Genomic DNA, 21,152 nt, shown 5'->3' with positions numbered 1-21,152 from the left:
TAAAAAATACTAACTTAATTGCATGCCTTTCACTTAGTAAGGGGGAGTTCCTGGTACCTATTGCAATTTGAACTTTAAGTGCTATTTTCCCTATAGATACTAATTCAGAGGAGAACAACTCTTCTTCTGTGTCTCCTAAACACACTAAATTGCTTTTTCTTTCCTTGGTTGTAAACTGTGTCTTTGTCATTTGCATGGCATTACCAATCAATGAGTTTCCTACATTCTTCTCTCTCTCTTTTCTTTCTTGAAAGGATGACCTATCTGATATTTCTTGAAACATATCCAAAGACAAAAAATATATAGAATCACAGAACAATTCTTCTCTTAAAGGATGGATGGATGGATGGATAGATAGATAGATAGATAGATAGATAGATAGATAGATAGATAGACAGACTGAAACACTTGAAGTCTCTTCTGTGCTCGCATTACCCTCCTTTCACTGAGACTACCACTACCATAAATTTAGTGGTGAGTATTCACATGCATGTTTTTAAACATTTACTACATGTGGAAACACATATATATATATAGTAAATATATGGAAACATAAATACATAGTAAATGTTTTTGTATGTTCTCATAACTTTTTATAATTGGTATCATATGTTTAAGCTTAAACACATAATTTCCCAATTACCCCAAGTTGTTATAGTTCCAGTAGGCCAGTGCTAGAAAATAGATGTCAAATAAAACCAACAAACATAAAAGCAAAGAAACAAACATTGTGGCCATTGACTCTTCTGAGTACTTTTAACTGATCTTATTTTTAAAACTTGTGTTAAAACTTATTCGTAAAAATTGATTTGCAAGCATTTTTCTAAACTAATTGTTTTAATTAATATTTAGGTATAAAAAACTCAGCTACTGCTACAAAAAAAAAAATACCGGTTAATAAATTTAAATAAAGAACAATTTATCTACTGCTAAGAAGAAAATAAAAGTAGTTAATTGGTGTCTGTATGCATTCGAATAATAAATGCTGGCAATATTTATTTTGAGATTTTGAACATCTAATAGGATCCCTTACATATAAAAGTTGAAATATTATTTCTCCTAGGATTCTGTTTAAGGCAGTAGTTGAAACAGATATTTTAAGCTCAACAGCAAGAAAAAATAAGCTCATTTTGATAAATAGCATACGACCATATGAGATTTTAAAATGTACTTGTGGTAGTCAGGCACTGTGGCTCTTATAAATGCCAGTGCTTTGAGAGGTGGAGGCAGGTGGATCACCTGAGGTCAGGAGTTTGAGACCAGCCTGGGCAACGTGGTGAAATGCTGTGTCTGCTAAAAATACAAAAATTAGCGGGACCTGATGGCACATGCCTGTAATCACAACTACTCTGGAGGCTGAGGCACAAGAATTGCTTGTACCCAGAGGCAGAGGCTGCGGTGAGCCGAGATCGCACCACTGCACTCCAGCCTGGGCAACACAGTGGGACTCTGACTCAAACAAAAAAATTAAAATAAAAATAAAAGTACTAGGGGTAAATACCAAGACTAGATGGTGCATGTCATTTTAAAATACAAGAATTTCATGTCTTTAATCCTTACTAAGTTTAATGTTTATCTAACTGAAATAATTGTCTGTGACAGCAGTCTCCAAACTTGTTTTTAGACGTAGACACTCATTTCAAGAACTTGGGACCCAATATATAAAACAGATCACAGAACAACTGTCAATATAACCACATGTTGGGGCCAAGAGCGCTGCTCACCTTGCATCCCCATACCGCCCACCAGTGCTGTCCCCAAGGGACCAGCACAGAATTTCTAGCACTCCACCAGGCAAAATTTGAAAGCAATGGCTTTCATGTTGTTTCATATCCTTCTCGTGCCCATCTCATCTCCTTCACCTTGCCTTCCACCTCAGCCGCTGATATGGCAGTCAGTTTTGCCCAAACATAACTGAGTAACACTTCATCTTGGCTGCATCAAAATCCCTTACTTTCTGCCCTAGGGCTTTTCTATTGGAGTAATTAGCCTCCATAGGAATCAGCCTGGCACTCACAAAGGCACTATTTGGAAGTTCAGGGAAGTTCTCTTGACCAGGAAATGGAAGCCTGTGGACAAATACTGCCCTTGCTCCCCTCTCTCCTCAGGTGTACCATTCTGAGGTGCCAACTTCAAGGCATGTCAGAAGGCCCTGCCCACATTGTGACCGTCTCAAGAACATGCCTTGTTTTCCTATTCCCTGGTTTACTCTTCAAGTTTCCCACTGCTTGCCAAGCAACCACTTTTCAAAGTGGTTCACCTTCACACAAGGTCGTATCTCACACTCTGCTGAATATTCTTCCTGTTATTTTATAATTGGTGACTGTATGTTAGCACAGTAAAATCTGGTTAATAAATAGAGCCCTTAGAGACCTATCAATAAAGGTTTTTTCTTAACTATCAAAAACTCATAAGAAAAATTCTAATAGGCAGCCCCAGTCAGAACTACCAAGAGAGTTCAGAAGCTAAGCTTTTCCTTCCATTTTTGTTCCTGCCTTGGTATTTAGGAAAGGCTTTTTCGGGTAAGTTTGGCTGAATGGAGAGAGAGTGGGCACCAGTCATGTCCAGTGCCCAGTTTACTTCTTCTTGAGCTCAGGGTGATAGAAGCAGAATTGTCTGTGCCATGTAAAGGAAATAAAGCCTCCTGTGCCTTCCGGCGAACTATGTGAGGGCACAAAGAAACAAACAAACAAAAAAACCTACCACTCGCTTTTCCATTAATTTTATGTTATATAGTAACATTAAGAGTATCTTGTGGTTAATTGAGCTCAAGAAAATTTCAGTCTTCAAAAGTGAGCCGAAGCATCAAATGCAAGAAACGTCATATACAAGAAGCATCATATACTGAGCTTGCCAAGCAAATCCTTTCTTTATCCAACTTTTCTTGCCTCGGGTAACTTTTTTTTCTTTCCCATCAATTTCTCAGATATAAATTTAGAAAGGAAGAACAGCAAGGAAGAAACCCTGCTCTGGCTCAGGACCCCACGTGTCAGTTGTGACTTAACTCCAAAGCACTGTGTGCCTCACTCTCCGTATCTGTAAAAATGTGCGAATCGGACTTAAAAAATCTTAAACCCTTTCCAGTACTAAAATGTCCTATGGCAGCTTCAATCACCATTAAGCGCATGTTTTTCCCAGCGATACAATCCCGAGGAAAAGAGTAATCATACACAAAACTGAACAATCATGGTTGCCATTCCGAATACCACAGCCATTTGGATTCTATATAAGCTCAAATAGGTTCTGTCAAAGGGAGAAAGAGCGAGTGCCCACTGAACTGCCAGGTGTGGTGTGTATGATTAGGACAACAAGTGAAACAGAAAGTTACGGTCAAGCCTTTATTCACATGCTTCAAGAGTACAGGCAAGTGGTTAAATGGGAAAAGGTGCAACCCCCACAATGTTTCATTCCTCCCACCCCCACCCCACAGAAGCCACTAGGTGAGCATAACATGTTTGAGCAGAAATACAGGAAGGAGAGGGGAAAGTTATCTTCTTACTGCACAGGGAGCCCCAAGCAAAATGTCCTGCTGTTTTGTGCACCCAAGGGCCTGGGTGAGAGATGGGGAAAGACAAGGAATGAAAAACAGTTGAGTCAGAGTATGTGCTGCCTCCTTAAGGGTTACGAATGCGTAATGCCTAAGAGTTTGATTGGCAAAGATGGGGTGTGGGCAAAATTCTTTCTCACACTCTCTCTCTCTCTCTCATTCTCTATATAGGAGATGGTTTTAATATCTGCCTTCAGATATTAGTCATATGCTAGATGTTGTATTCCAAGTCTGATGCAGAGGTTCCACCAAATCTAATCAAGTGAACTTTCGTAAACGAATGGATAAGGCTTTCCCATAAGATGAACTGTGTGATGGGTTTAAACGAGAGAGAGATCATTCTGTTCTGGATATAAGTTTCTGTCCAGCCAAAATGTTGTTAAGTACAATTTTTGTTTGTTTGGTTTTTGCTTGTTTTAAATAATATGTTAGCTTATGCACTGTATATAAGTAGCTGTCTTTGTGTATTCAGGCTGCTATAACAAAGTACCATAGCCTGGGTGGCTTACAAACTACAGAAATTTACTCTTACAGTGCTGAAGGCTTGAGAAGTTCATGACGAAAGCACCAGCAGATTCTGCATTTGCTGAGGGCCCTCTTGCATAAACAGCTATCTTCTCCCCATGTCTTCACAAGGCAAAGAGGCAAGGGAGCTCTCCAGGGCCTCTTTCATAAGGGCATTAATTGTATTCATAATGGCTCTGCTCTCATGACTTAATCACCTCCCAAAGGCCCCACCTCCAAATACTATCACACTGGGGAATAGGTTTCAACATATAAATTTGAGGGGAACACATTCAGTTTCAGTAGGTGTCCTAAGTGATTCAAATATTAACCACTCATATTCACTAAAAACCATTAGTGTGATTTAAATTAATGTTTAAGTAAATTAGGCCAACCTGATCTCTTCACTGTCTTCTGATATGCTTCATATTTATCTCTTCTATACTGTTTTCTTTACTTTTCTTTCTCTCTGTTTACCCGTAACATATATCTCATTCTTTTCCTATCAAAATGTTTCTTGTTCTTCAAGTATCAGCTTAAATCCATCCTTTCTTACAGTCTCTCCAAAGTACTCCTACAACAAATTTCCCTGCAATATAACCCAAAATACATGCAACCATTGTTTAAAAAAATTATGCATTTTCTCATGGCCTTATAAAATGTCACTTGATAAAATTTAAAGACTTGAACTACATCTATCTCTCTGTGTTTAGGTAAGAAATCCAGCATTCAAAGTTGACCAACACAACTGTATATCTTCAAAATACTGTACAATTCTAAGCTTTTAGCAATTCAGATGTACCTCAAATTAAGTATAAAATCTAATTTAAATAATTTTCTCAATTCACTTTGTTCATGCATATTTAGCTTTTATCACTTGAGTCATGAAAAGTGATCTGTACCGTAGATACATATTAGCAAATCATAAATTCATATACAAACACATACATGTTTATATATGCATATATTCCTGAGTTTGCAAACTTTAAAAAGGGAATATATGGTTACTCTTATCATAAAAATGCAGAAAGTAAAATTTGAAGAAGTAAAAAAATAAAAAGTTAATATAGTCAATCCCCATTATTCATGATAGTTATGTTCCATAAAGTCATTATGACTACAGAATTCGTAAATACTGAAGCTTTGCTTCTAGGGGATATATAGGGCTAGGTTCCTGTGAGCCTATGATTACAAAATTTTCATCAACTAATGCATACATAACCTTGTTTTATGTGTGTTTCTGTCTGAAGACGCTTTATTTGATACATAGCTGATTCACTAACGTTGAACTCATGGTCAACAGCACTATAAATCATGCCTGAACAAAGCTTTTCTAATACAAGTACTTTCCTCATAAGCTACACCACAGTCTTCTTGGCTTAGGAACACTAAGTAGAACTTCCACACTATGTTTGAGACCATTTTAAACAGTGAAGCCACCACCATCACCAACAACAAAAAAACACAGAAATGTGAAAAATGTGGCATTAAATAGATTGTGAAAAGGACACTTGTTTGTAGTACAAGCTGAAATAAGACAGCAGAGCATTGCCTTGTTTGGCCTTACCTGGGAACTTGAACAGAGAACAACTCAAATTTTTTGCTGCTCTACACATGTCCACATAGGTCCTCAAATGACTGCAAAAGTCAAGTATTATTTTGAGGATAAGTATTAATAGATTCTAGTTAACAGGCCAATTTTCAAATACAGAATCCTCAAATAATGAGAATCAAATATATATAAATTGTTCCTCAAGGAGATATTTTTAAAACATTAGTAAAGAAGAAAATCAGGAAGCTATGTTCCATATTAAATATGGTAACAAATTCATGACATGATGACAAGTTGTATGTTTTATTATAATCAGGTAGAATCATTTGAAAACAAAATGGATTCCCGTATAACTCACTCATCAGTCACCAGATACCTAACCACATCACATGAATTAAAAATATATATAGCGCATTGATTGATTTGCATATTTTGAACCATCTTTGCATCCCAGGAATAAATCCCACTTGGTTACGAGGAGTGATTTTTCTAATGTATTATTGAATTCTGTTTGCTAGTATTATGTTGAAGATTTTTGCATTACTATTCATCAGAGATATTAGCCTGTATTTTTCTTTCTTTGATATGTCTTTGGTTTTGGCATCAGGGTAATACTGGCCTCATAGAATGAGTTTGGAAGTATTCCTTCCTCCTCTATTCCTTAGAATAGTTTGAATAAGAATGGTATTAGTTCTTCTTCGAATGTTTGGTAGAATTCTGCAGTGTAGCCATCATCTCCGGGGCTTTTCTTTACTGGAAGACTTTTTATTATGGCTTAGATCTCAGTACTTATTATTGATCTGTTCAGCTTTTGGTTTTCTTCCTGGTTCAATTTTGGTAGGTTTTATGTATATACTCAAAACAAAGGAAATTAGTGTATCAAAGAGATATCTGCACTTCTATGTTTGTTGCAGCAGCATTGTTTACAATAGCTAAGATTTGGAAGCAACCTAAGTGTCCATCAACAGATTAATGGATAAAGAAAATGTGGTACATAAACACAATGGTATACTATTCAGCCATTAAAAAGAATGAGATCCACTCATGTGCAACAACATGATGAAACTGGAGATTATGCTGTTAAGTGAAATACACCAGGCACAGAAAGACAAACTTTGCATGTTCTTACTTATTTGTGTTATCTAAAAATCAAATCAATTGAATTCATAAACTTAGAGAGTAGAAGGATGGTGACCAGAGGCTGGAAAGGGTATTGGGGGCTGATGGGGGTGGGAGGAGGTGAGGATGGCTAATGGGTACAAAAAAATTAGAAAGAATAAATAAGACCTATTATCTGAAAGCATGCAAGAGTAACTATAATCAATAATAAGCTAATTGCACATTTTAAAATAACATAAAGAATGTAATTGGATTGTTTGTCACTCAAAGGATAACTGATTGAGGGAGTGGATACCTCATTCCTCATGAATGTTTATTTCACATTGTCTGCATGTATCAAAACATTCCATGTACCCCGTAAATATATACACCTACTACATAGCCACAAAAAATACAAATAATTTTACAATTAAAATATATATTAGCATGTTTTATTTTGCATACTAAAATAACATTTTCAAAACTAAATTGATTCCTGTATATTTCTAAAATAGAAATTTAAGTAAAATTGTGATTATGTAATATAAGTATGTGAATGTCGAAATTATCCTTACAATGTAAGATTTCATTTGTCTGAAGTCTTATGCTTTTATTTTCAGTAAAGCTCTAAAACATGGAAAGGAAACTTCTATTTAATAAGTAATAACCACGCTATAGCTATAAAATCACAACAATTACTTGATATTTACAATTAACAAACTTTGGGAAAAAAATTTTAAGCCACAAAATCCTTACTCTAATTTTTGATAAACAACTAAAAAGGGCTCTGCTTACAACTGAATGACTCTAGGACTGTGAATTAGTCTGCTCCCTCCAAACCGAGAATGGTGAAAACACACAAGTAAACTAGACATTCCATCTGGAAAATAAAATCCTATTTTATACCAAAGTAGTTTTATTAGCCAAAGTGAAATTTGGATCTAAATGATTCTGAGGTGAGACTCTCATCTCATTTTACTATATTAAGATGCACATAAGATCCATTCATTGCATGAAGAGTGATAACTTTGCTCAGTCTTTCCTATAAGAGTTACAAAACATTTATGCAGCCAACAAGCATACGAGAAAAAGTTCAACATCACTGATCATTAGAGAAATGCAAATCAAAACTACAATGAGAGACCATCTCACGCCAGTCAGAATGGCGATTATTAAAACGTCAAGAAACAATAGATGCTGGTGAGGCTGTGGAGAAAGAGGAGTGCTTTTACACTGTTGGTGGGAATGCAAATTAGTTCAACCATTGTGGAAGACAATGTGGCAATTCCTCAAGGATCTAGAACCAGAAATATCAATTGACCCAGCAATTCATTACTGGGTATATACCCGAAGGAATATAAATCATTCTACTATAAAGACTCATGCACACGTATGTTTATTGTAGCACTATTTACAACATCTAAGACATGGAACCAATTCAAATGCCCATCAATGATAGATTGGATAAAAAAAATGTGTTACATATACACCATGGAATACTATACAGTCATAAAAAAGAATAAGATCATGTCTTTTGCAGGGACATGGATGAAACTGGAAGCCATCATCCTCAGCAAGCTAACACAGGAACAAAAAACCACACACTGCCTGTTGTCACTCATAAGTGGGAGCTGAACAATGAGAACACATGGACACAGGGAGAGGAACAACACACACTGGGGCCTGTCAGGAGCTGAGGGGCAAGAGAACAAGGAGCATTAGGACAAAGAGCTAATGCATGAGGGGCTTAAAACCTAGATGACGGATTGATAGGTGAAGCAAACCACCATGGCACATGTATACCTGTGTAAGAAACCTGCACGTTCTTCACATGTATCTTGGAACTTAAAGTAAAATAAAATAAAATAAAATAAAATAAAAAGTAAATATTTCAGGTTTTTACAATCAAATAATCTCTGCCATAACTACTTAGTTCTGCTATTGCAGCCTAGAGGAAGCCATAGACAACACATAGACAAATGGATATGAGTGCATTTCAATAAAACTTGATATGGACACTGATATTTGAATTTCCATATAATTTTCACATGCCTCAAAACATTATTTTTCTTTTGATTTCTTTCAACCATTTAAAAATGTAAAATTGTTCTCAGCTGGAAGACCACAGAAAGAAGTCATAGGCTGGGTTTTGCCCACAAGCTGTCATTTGCCAAACTCTGATACAGAACATCTTAAATAAAATTTTATTCTTGCAGTGGTCATGAAATAGAAACACATCATCATCTTTAGAAAATTTGATTACATACTGTTTACTACATGAAGGCAAAACATTTTGTTAAAATAACCTAGTACTTAGTAGGTATATATATTTATGGGGTATATATAAACCCACAAAAATTAAAAATTAACAAAAACCCTAGACCAACTCACAGTATTTCTCAACATCAGAAAATAGCAACACAAATATGAAGTTAGCACAAACCACAACAGTTGCCATAGATTGCTATGACAGAGCACATTGCTCTTCCGGAACTGAAGTTGAAGTTGTGCTATAATAATCATCACACAAAATTATCTCTATTTCACCCCAGGCCCCCGTCTCTAACCCTCAACTATTTATTTCGCTCAGACAATCAGCAAGGTTCATTACCACCCTTAGCCAGTGATGAAGGAGTAAGTGCTTAGAAAATAGCATTTCTGAAGAATTTCTCTCTATTGGATATGCTTTGTGGTTATCTTAAATAAGTGCAATTTGCTAGGCTTGTCACAGTATTTTCGTCTTCAATCGTTTGAAAGTTTTCAGGAAAAAAGGAAACTGTCATCTGCAAATTCATATTAACTTCTTGGCAAATATAAAATCTGTCCTCCAAGATACCTATGCCTGCACACCTGCCGCCCTGCACCCACTGCATGTGACCAGATAGTGAGTGGCAGCTTCAAACTCTCTTTATGCCATTTCAAACGTAAAAGCTCATTGCTTGGATCTTTTTTCTTTACCATCTGACTTGCATGTTGCTCATTTTAAAAAATGTTTTCTACGCTCTCAAAAGTTGCTTTGGAAAATGCTATTACTTATTCTTTGGAACTCAGACTGTCTAGCTGGGTTAAAAGGAGTACTAGGGTAGGCCAAGGTATTCTAAGGATGTTTGTAATCTCTGCTTCTTGTCTACAGTTTTGTTCAATGATTTCCTTAAGAGTCAATTGAAATCTCCTCCCTGCCTGACTCTACGTCTTTAACTTTGTCCCCATTCATCCATATCTAAGTGACTGCTCCTTTGATCTGCCATGCTCAGAGGAAACTTTCTCACATGTACAGGAATTCTTTAGATTAGCCAGATGACCATCAGGAAAAAGTTTGCAAGAAGAGTTAAGTTAAAGGAGAGTTTAAACTGAGTAAGTTAAAGGAGAGTTTAAACTGGGTGACATAAAGTCCCCTGCAAAATTTTATAATTCCCAGACTCTCATAAGTGAGAATTGGATCTAAATTCTAGCAAGGAACCCAGACAGGATAAAATGAATAATAACTGAGTCTCCTTCCAATTAACTCATGGAACATCAGAGCCATTATATAAATCCCCACAATATGCTGAGACATGTAGAAGAAGAGTACTTTCAGATCATCTAGTCCAGTGACTCTGAATTCTGGCGGCACCTTAGAATTACCCGGAAAGCTTTAGAAAAAAAAAAGGAAACCCACCTACGGTTAATTGAATCAGAATCTCCAGGGGCAGCTCCTGGGCATAAGTAGTGTAAAAGTTCCCCTGGTGACTCTACCATGCAGCCAAGATGAAGAAGGATAGGTCTGATCCAACCTATTCATTTTATGGATGAGAAAACTGAGTCCTGTTTGTGAAAAATATTTAATGAATCTGTCTATATATTTTACTTCTCTGAACTTTAAGGGGTTATTTATAGAACAAGTAGTAAATTAAATTACCTTCCAGAAAAGTGAAAGCTGAGGATTTTTTGAAAATTTATCTAAATTTGACCAATCACCTCTCTTCAGAGTAGGCATAGTGGAGTAGATAGAGTAGTAAACATGTAATGAAAGACATGTTTAGACAAATGCGTGAGGGATGCATGCCCCATTACTATGCATTGCATGCCTGTAGCAAAACATCTCATATACTTGATAAATATACACAACTAATACCTACTAGGTACCCACAAAACTCTGAATAAAAAAAACTTGAAAAGCAGACATGTTTAGATTTCTGCCCCTTACTAGTGACTACACTAGACACCTAACCTATTTCAATCTCATTAGTTAACCCTTAATAAAGGAAAAATAGCCATATTCAACCTCACATGGGTTTTAGGTCCAAATAGATAAGCTTTTGATAATAAAAATGTGGGAAAATATGTGGTAAACTCTAAAGTGTTCTGTAAAGCTTGGCTGGGCACGGTGGCTCATGCCTGTAATCCCAGCACTTTGGGAGGCTGTGGTGGGCAGATCACTTGAGGTCAGGAGTTCAAGATCCACCTGGCCAACATGGTGAAACCTTGTCTCTACTAAAATTACAAAAATGAGCCGGGCGACATGGCTTGTGCCTGTAATCCCAGCTACTCAGGAGGCTGAGGCAGGAGAATAGCTTGAATATGAGAGGTGAAGGTTGCAGTAAGCCCAGATGGTGCCACTGCACTCCAGTCTGGGTGACAGAGTGAGACATCATCTCAAAAATAAATGAATAAATAAATAAATACTAAAGAGTTTTATTTGCTCCTAATTATCTTCCCTCCTACTGGACTCACACCATCAATTTGCAAGCTATCAACACTCACCCAGGGCTTTTGCCTTTCCTTAGGTCAGATATATTATCTATTACAATATTTCTGATTACAGTTTATCTTTCTAGACTCCTAAGTTCTGCACAGGAGAAGCTAGGCTTTGCATGAGTATCACTGTTTCTTGACATTCTTCTCTCATTCCCATCAACTCCTTCTACATGCACTGGGTCGTTTCAAAACCATCTTGTCAGGGACATGATGATGTGAAGAGAATTCTAAGACAGGTAACGGCAACTCATTTGGTTCCCTATTGATAAGTCTTTTTATATTGTCTAATAAAGTCAGTGGGGGGAAAATATGCGAACCAGTGATTTTTTGAACAAAATAGCATTTTGTTACTTAAATCTTGGTGTGAAAGAATCTCAAGCAGGATCTAAGTCTAAATGCTAATTGCATGTGACAAAACTCCTTTGTCTCCAGCAGCACTGTTCATTTGAATAAGAAGAAATAACCCACAACAATGACTTTCTCTGAACACTAGCTTGGAGAATTTAGGCATTTCTAATTTCATCCCTGTGAAGAGTTATCCTGACCCCTGTTGTGTCTGATTCTCTAATCACACAGTAAAACTGGACAAATGATGGAGCTCTTTTCCTTTTTTTTTTTTTTTTTGAGACGGAGTCTCACTCTGTCGCCAGGCTGGAGTGCAGTGGTGCGATCTCAGCTCACTGCAACCTCCACCACCTGGGTTCAAGTGATTCTTCTGCCTCAGCCTCCCAAGTAGCTGGGACTACAGGTCCTTGCCACCACACCCAGCTAATTTTTGTATTTTTAGTAGAGATGGGGTTTCACCATGTTGACCAGGATAGTCTTGATCTCTTGACCTCATGATCCACCTGCCTCGGCCTCCCAAAGTGCTGGAATTACAGGCATGACCCACCACACCCAGCATGATGGAGCTCTTTTCTGCATGAAGGATGCCTTAATGACAGTTCCTTGGGCCTACGTGTCTATTTCTAACGCCTTCATGATGGATTTTTCCAAGACTTGCAATGCAATGTCTGTCAACTTCCTAACTCAGGAAAGTAAACTCTATAAATAAAGCAAGCACAGGATGCAGCAGAGAATAATAACCTTGAATCTCATGGTGCCCTTGAGAACTAAGACTCTTCCAAGTACAGAAGCAGTGGGAACAAGGAGATCAATGGAAGGGAAGGCCTCTTTGTTTCTGAGCATTTTTTCATTGAAATGCTGGGTTCGGTGCCAGTGAGAGGTTGAGCTTTTTCTGGGGGAGTATAAAATGTTAATTGAAAAACGTTGCCAGCAGTATAACCTGAACATCAGAGCCTCATTGTGCCTGCCAAGAAGAACAAGGGAAATTATTATCAACATTATAATTTCATTCTTACTCAGCCTCCATCAGCTCTGGAAAGAAAACCACATGGGCTGAATAAAATTAAATATGAGCATGTTCAAGATCCAGGGCCACTGAAATTGGTCGTCCTATTAAAGCAGATAGCATTAATTGAAATCCTTCAAATAGTCTTTCCTTCTGATGACAAAAGGAAGCTTTTTCAAGTTCCTTATAAAATATATAAAACACATATCTAAGGACTAAAGATATTCCTTAAAATTGTATAGAACTTTACATTTTTCCCTATATTGAACAGTTTGAGTCTCATAAAATTTTTGTGAGTCTAAACAGAGAAGAAATTGAACAGATTCATTTTAAAGAAATAAGCAGATTAATTTTAAAGAAGAAACATGAACTACATTTGTTGAGCACTATGTACAAAGCACTCTCTTAGAAGTTTCAGATATCAGTGAGCAAAATAGACACAGTCCGACTTTTTCCCAAAGCCCAAAGGTACTGTCTAGTGGATAAGAAAATTAAACAATTTTACCAGTTAATAAATGCCAAGAATAAGACTATAAAAACTCACCTTATGTTCTTTCCATCACACTATCAGAAAAACACTCTTCTCAAGGTTTATTACAATCAATTACTGTAGCTCATCTTATTCCATCACCAAACCCATCAATGTGATATCTTCTTAATTTAAGTCTTTATTCCACTTCTCAAATTTTGTTAAAAGTATTATTTATGTCTCAGAGGCAAGATAGTAGTGAGTGGAAAAGGCCTTGGTTCATTTTCATATAAGAATGAAAGTGCTATTGACCATAATTTATAAGTATTTTTCTCAAAGTAGATATTGCAAAAATTTTACAAATAGTAAGGATATCGGCTCAGAAGAGCAGAGTCCTGTATGAGTGGAATTCATAGGAAGAAAATCTCAGGAATCATTCCTTTCAGACATTTGTTACTCTGTCATTGTATTGGAACGATGACCAGTCTGCTTATGAATACCCTATCAAGCAAAGACAGGCAGGAGAAAAATCAAGCTGGAAGTTAAACCTGAAACTTTCACATTTTAAAAAGTTTTGTATCAGTTTTGTGGAATTTAAGATGTGACTATCAAAAGAGAAATTGACACTATCTTTTAGAAAAGGGCCACTATTCTGAACAAAGAAGAAATTGTCTGCATATAAACAAATACATCACATTTCCACAAAAGACTTTGGTACATTAGTCAATGCCACAAAGCATAACTTAAAACACATAAACCACACCAGTGATCATTTCCACAGGAGTATTATTTTCTTGGCAATTTCGAAACTCAAAATAACAGCATATGAATGGAGGAATTAACATGCTTTCTACACACCCTTGCTTTTATACATCTTTTAAAAAATATTTTATATAAAGATATATGTCTTCTACTATATCAAAAAAATTCCAACAGTAGTAAAAAGATGAAAACTGAGGTTTGGTATAGCTGTCATGTTTTTATTCACACAGTTGTTTGAAGTTAAGTTGATATTAAAGCAGAATATATTGGGTCAACATTCTAGTTGAAATAGATAAAGTTATAAAATTTAGCAGACCAAAACATTTTTGGAATGATAATTGGTCAAAGAAGCCCTTTGAAAACAGTTGTGTTTTCAGAACAATCATAGGTCAGAATGCATCAATTATCTTTAGCACACATGAGAAGCATCTAGAAGCAATGTTAGTACAATCAAAACAAAAAGTAACACTTCAGTAAATATGAATGCTTAACCTGGGCCCATATTCTAAGGACAAATAAACATGAACATAGTAGAATATTGGTCCCTAGTAATGTGCCTTGGAGAATAAATTAGCACCCATTAAATTTGAAACTCACAGAAAGCATTATCATCATCATCATCTTCATTGTCATCATCACCACCTTCATTGTCATCATCACCATCTTCATTATCATCATCACTGACTTTTACTGAAAGTAACTACAGTTCAGATTCCATACTAACAATCCTTCAATACATTACATTAAAAAAAATTTCATCTGTACACCAACCATTAAGGAAGGTATTAATATTTTCCAACTATTACAGATGGGAAAAATAGAATTTAAGAAATTTGTGTAGTAAGCCCAAATTTGTCCAACTAGTAAATGATGGAAGTAAGATTTGAACTGAGAGCTACATTACCCTGAAACTTAAGTGCTTAAAAATTGTTTTATTCAATTGCATCAAGGAGAGATTCTCAACCCAGTTATCGAGGGTCCATTTGGATGGCTGACAGGTATATTAAGGTAGCTTTTACATCTTACTTTCCAGAATGTTCCCTAATTGGCAACCTATTTTCCTTATTGATAGGCTCTTCCTCATGGAAATTGGAATGAAGGAAATGAGATGCCTGTCTCCTTGCAAGTCAAACCCTGGAACTTTTCCTTCATATTAGGCTGTGACATTTTGAATTGACCTTTTGTCTCTAGAATAACTGGATCTAGGTCTCTAATTGAGTCAGCATTTTAGCCTGGAAAAATAGGACCCATCAATTATTAGTGGAACTTCTATTTTACAAAACCTCGATTGTGATCTAAAGGTGCTGTCATAGTCTACCCTCGACAGCATCATTACTCAGTGTGTGACTAGTGAGTGCTAATAATTCCTATCGGCAAACTGGTCAATAGACAGCCACTCTGCCAGGCTCAGTGCTGAAAGCTGGAGATCTTGTCAGGCTTCCTGGCTGTGTTATTCAGTCAAGCACTGGGACATTTGCATATTTCCATTTACATTCATGATCCTTTTGTACACTTTTTTTTTTTAAATGAAATTTCCAGTTTTGGGAATGCAAGCTTCTTGAGGACAGACTTTGTCTGGTATTTTTGTTGTTGTTTGTTTGCCTGTTTTAATTCTTATATCTCAGAACCTAACAAAGTAACAAATACTCATATGCTGTATAGTAGCTGAAATGTTCCACTACACTGAATTGATTGTAATGTTATGTCAATGCTACATTTATTTCAGCCCTTTGTGTCTCAGTGATCCATTTCTAATTTTTTAAAGTAACTTTTAGATCATTGTTCCACTGAGAGCTACTGTTTGAAAGAAACTTGAAATTCCCAAGATTAAAATTATGGTAAAAGAGCTATTTTTTTAATTTTGATGCAAATATATTTTCCAAGGTTATTTTCTACATTCGAGTTGAGAAGAGAACCTAAGCCCATGAAGTGTTTACCTTTTCCTTTTCCCAATTTATTGTCACAAGGAATCCGAATGGAAGAGGGGTTTTAACAAGAAAATAGTAACCGAGAAAAATTGAATCTAGAAGAGGAATTAAATCTGAAAGAATCTAAGAAGAATCAATCTGGAATAAAAGGTTCAACTTTACTCAAGGATTTTTTTTGAAGCAGCACTAATTAAATTCAAGAAAAGCATCCTGCTCCATATCCTTGTATCCCTACCCTAGCGAACAAAACACCAGATGGACAGGCTGAAGGCAGATTCGTTGGAATTACTGCCAAATGCAAGTAACCAGGCATGTCGGTGGTACTCCAGTGAGCCTGAATAAATAGACCAAAAGGACCAAAAGTACCCAGAAAAGTAATGGAAACTCCCCCTTTTTACTCATGACTCTTATCTGTAACTCTTTCTTTGCTTCTTAAATGGTTAATGGGGTCACTTACAAAAAGTATGGAAACCTAGTCCATTCAACTCTCATGCCAAATTCTTCCCATAGACTATTCCAGTCCATTCCATATTCTTTGTCTTAGAAACATATTGGAAAAGAATAAGGTATCTGGGGAGACTTCCAGTAAATGAGATTTTACTTATTGTATCAATATGATGGTCTGAAAACTGACAAATACTGAGAGAAGAATTCTTAGTTGTATGAATTTTTCCCCCAAAACATCAGTGGATTTCTGCCTCCCTGAGAGAAGAAGATGAGGTGGCAATAGCCATAGTAACAGGAGAACAATAGGCGTAGAATGCTTCCCTAGAAAATGGGAAGAAAGAAGTCACAAGACAATGTGACATTAAGAAATCCAGATTCATCTTAGAGATGTATCACACAAGGAGGTTGTACGAGGTGACACAAGAAAATTTCTAGCCTCTACTCTGCACCAATTATTTCACAAATATTTAATAATACAAAGTTTATGTCAAGAAAAGAAATTCTTACTTCACGGAGCAGAAAATACACTGGTAATAAAATATTGACAAATATCTCACTCTCAGTAAAATGGGTAGTAAAATTTGTGAATTTAAACATATTTAACAGTGGTGTATATTTACTTCTAGAAAGTAGATAAATGGCAGGCTAATTGGAGAATACTAGATTTATATTTGTTTCTGGAAAACTTTGGGGCCCACCGTAAATTAATGGCTTTCTGTCACCATCAGGGACAAAATCCTTGGCAAAATGGGCCAGGAACATGACCCCAATAAGTGAATTTAATATTCTCATTGACACTCTCCATCTAGTAAAACAAATTTTGAAAAATTGCAACATTCCTGTCACCTACATGAGGATTAGGTACGCTTCTCAACACTGCCATGTTATCCGCACTGTGCTGTAACATCTAACATACCATTTAGAAATCACTTCGTTCTGGTTTGTCACCAGACTTAGGAGAGATATGTCTCACTGTAGAACCAGTGCCTATCATGTGCTTAACAAAAATAAAAATAAGAAAAGTGTTATATGGAATACTATGCAGCCAGAAAAAAAATGAAATGATGTCTTTTGCAGCAAGCTGGATGCAGCTGGAGGCTGTTCTAAGGCAATGCATGCAGGAACAGAAAATCAAATACCACATGTTCTCACTTATAAGTGAGAGCTAAACATTGAGTACACATGGACAAAGAGGGGAACAACAGACACCGGGGCTTACTTGAAGGTGGGAGGTGGGAGGAGGGTAAGGATCAAAAAACTTTTATCAGGCACAATGCTCACTACCTGAGTACCAAAATCATTTGAACACCAAACCTCAGTGACATGCAATTTACCTATGTAACAAACCTGCACACGTACTACCTAAAACAAAAATAATAGTTGGAAAAAAAAAAAAGTGTTAAAGAAATGTATGTTGGCTCAGTGTTGACACTAAGAAGATTTTATGGTGAACAAAAGTAATTATGAAAATGTAATGTATTCTATGAAAATTAAAAACATGCCCATAATTCTTAAGATGCTTTAATACATAAAGCTCAATAACATTTTTGTCTTTAGCTAGGAGAAGTGTGAAATGTATAACTTTGATCACAAAGTTGGAGTATTAAATATAACAAAATGTTCCCAGAGTTTGGCTGTACTTGTTAAGTTTAGAGTGATTTGTATTTTAGTTTCTATATAGTTCAATGTTCTTCAGATTTTTAAATATGAATGTCCAATAGTATGATAAGGAAAAATATAATTAATCATATGAAAACAAGTGAAAAGGGAGAAAATTTCAGAAGTAGTAGATGATCCCGAAAAGTAATAAAGTATTGCATTAGAGAGCTTTTATACTAAAATATAAATCAATGTTTGGAGTTTTCCTATTAAAAAAACAGTTACATAATTTGTGGCTGAAAATATTGTTAATGCCAAATGAGTCTATTCCAAGTCGGAAGACAACTCTATATTGATTTAATAACCCTATTGCACTATAAGACTAAAATTTCAGGCTTTAAAAACTAATGGGACTTACTTGCTTTGCCAAATTACTGGTTTATTCATGAATCATATTTTCTCCTCATAAATGCTATCGAGTTCTCCACAGGGAAAGGAAAATACCTTCCAGAAAAACTATCTGACTGAAAAAAAATCTCAGTAAGCTTCTTTCTGTTTCCTAGAAAAATGTGAATCAGCATGATTGTTAAATTATAAATAATTGTATAATTCTTGGATGGAAAACAGTCATCATAAATACATAATTTTATATAAATCAAGATCTACAGGAACTAATTGCATTACCTTTATTTTTCCATCAATTGGTCCTAAAATATTTTGGAAACCTCCTGTTGCAGGAATTCATTAAATGCCAAAATATTCAGACATCAGCAGGTACTATGACACACTAAAATGGATAAACAGGAATGCTCATCAACAGTTTGGACAAATAGAATTTGAAATTAAGTCTTTATAGACCTTAATTAAATCTCCCTTTTGTAAAACTTAGGAGCAATGAGAACATCCTTATTTCAATTTCAGCTTCCTAAGCAGTATCCTGACATATAATTCTTTCTAATCTGCTGTACTATTATTAAACATTCCAAGTGGTTAAATCTCCAGAAAACACACACACAAAACTACAACTAAAACAAATCTTAACTACCCAGATTTTTTGCTTGCATAGCAACAAATATCCAGCATAATGCTAACAATGTTAAACATTTTTGTCTTTGACAATTGTTCTAAACTTCAGTACTCTTCTCTTTAAAAATAGGTACAATAACCATAGTTGTCCTCATTACTACTAGAATTTTTGTGAACATCAGTTTGCACAAAGCCCTGTAAAGAGTTAGTAAACCTTACTGTACTTTATAATTATTTATTATACAGATGGTTTATATTTCATGGTGCAGATATGGTAGCAGTGCGATGTAGTAGTAAAGAGTGTTAACTTTATTTTAAAGACAGGTATGAATTTAAATTCTGCCTCTGCCTCTGTTATTCTTTCGTAACCCTAATTCATATTTTTATTGATTCATGCAGCATAAAATTTCCATTTTAATCACTTGTAAGTATAAAATTCAGTGGTCCGAAGCATATCCATATCATTGTGCAATCATTAGTATCAGCTATCTCTAGAACTCAATTCATCTTGCAAAACTGAAACTCTATACTCATTAAACAATAATATCCATTCATTCTTTCCTCCTCCCAAACCCTGGTAATCACCATCCTACTTTCTGTTTCTATGATTTCGACTAATATAGTTAACTAATATAAGTAGAATCATATAATATTTATCTTTTATAAATACTTTATTTCATTTAGCATAATGTCCTCAAAGTTGATCCATGTTGTAGTATATGTTAACATTTTCTTCCTTTTGAAGGATTAATAACATTTCATTGTAAGTATAAACCACATTTGGTTTATTTATTCATCTGTTGAGTGGTTGCATCTAACCTTTAGTAAATCTGAACAATTCTGATGCGAAAATGGGTAAATAAATATCTCGTGGAGACCATGTTTTCAATTTCTTTGGGTATTTGGATCATATGGTAATTCTGTTTTTAATTTTTTGAAAAACTGTTATACTGTTTCCCACATTGATATGTCATTTTACATTCCCACCAACAGTCCACAAGGGTCCTATACTTTTTTCATATCCCCACCAACACTTGTTATTTTCTGCTTTATTTGATAGTGATATTCCTAATGAGTGTGAGGTGATATCTCATTGTGGTTTAATTTGCATTTTCCTAATGAAGAGTGATATTTCGATCTTTTCATATGCTTATTACCTATCCAAAAATCTTTTTTGGAGAAAAGTCTGAATAGACTCTTGAATAAGTCCTTTGTCTATTTTTTAAATTGGGTTGTTTGTTTTCTGTTGTTGAGTTTTGGGAGTTACATGTTTTGAATATTAATCCCTTCTCAGATATATGCTTTCCAAATATATTTCCCATTCTGTAGGTTGCCTTTTTACTACATGGAAAGTGTCCTTTGATTGACAAAAGTTTTCAATTTTTATGATATCCAGTGTGTCCATGTTTGCTTTTGTTGCCTGTGCCTTTAGTATCATATCCAAGAAATCTTTGTCAAATCTAATGTTGTGAAGATTTTTCCCTATTTTTTCTCTTAAGGGTTGTATAATTTTAGTTTTTATATTTAGCTCTTTGGTCCATCTTGAGCTAACTTCTATACGTCAGGTTAGGTAAGGTTCCAACGTTATTCTTTTGCATGTGAATGTCTAATTTTCCCAACACCATTTATTGAAAGGACTGTTCTTTCTCCATTGAAAGGTCTTGGAACTTTTGTTGAAAATCATTTGGGCATGTAGGCAAGGGTTTATTTCTGGGATCTCTACTCTATTCCATTGGTCAGTATGTCTGGCTTTAAACAAGTAACATGCCATTTTGATTACTATTACTTTAAGGTAAGTTTTGAATTCAGGAAGTGTGAGTTATCTGTCTTTGTCCTTCTTTTTCAAGATTATTTTGGCTATACTGTTTAACATAAGATTCCATATGAATTTCAGGATGAATTTGTCTACTTCTGCAAAAACTTCATTGAGATTTTGATAAAGATTGCATTTAATCTGAAGATCACATTGTATGACATGTTAGCAGTATTGCATTTCCAATCCATGAACATGGGATCCCTTTCCATTTATTTATGTATTCTTTAATTTTCTTCTTCTTCTTCTTCTTCTTCTTCTTCTTCTTCTTCTTCTTCTTCTTCTTCTTCTTCTTCTTCTTTTCTTTTCTTTTTTTTTT

General features: G+C 35.4%; 1 protein-coding gene across 7 annotated transcripts in view; it reads left to right on the top strand.

The window, feature by feature from the left end:
• OPRM1 (opioid receptor, mu 1) overlaps positions 1-21,152 on the top strand; it is a 120,126-nt gene that overhangs the window by 35,174 nt on the left and 63,800 nt on the right. Inside the window, exon 2 of one of the 7 annotated variants that reach the window (XM_011943740.1) lies at positions 2,927-3,046. The exons of the other annotated variants lie outside the window; for them this stretch is intronic. Coding sequence (XP_011799130.1) covers positions 2,927-2,999 — 73 coding nt within the window. The 3' untranslated portion in view covers positions 3,000-3,046. The remainder of the gene's footprint in view (positions 1-2,926; positions 3,047-21,152) is intronic. 7 annotated transcript variants of the gene reach the window in all.

The sequence above is a fragment of the Colobus angolensis genome, unplaced genomic scaffold, assembly GCF_000951035.1.
Source record: "Colobus angolensis palliatus isolate OR3802 unplaced genomic scaffold, Cang.pa_1.0 Scaffold221, whole genome shotgun sequence".
NCBI lineage: Eukaryota > Metazoa > Chordata > Mammalia > Primates > Cercopithecidae > Colobus > Colobus angolensis.
Note: the sequence above shows the minus strand (reverse complement) of the source record. Positions and strands in the feature narration are given on the sequence as shown.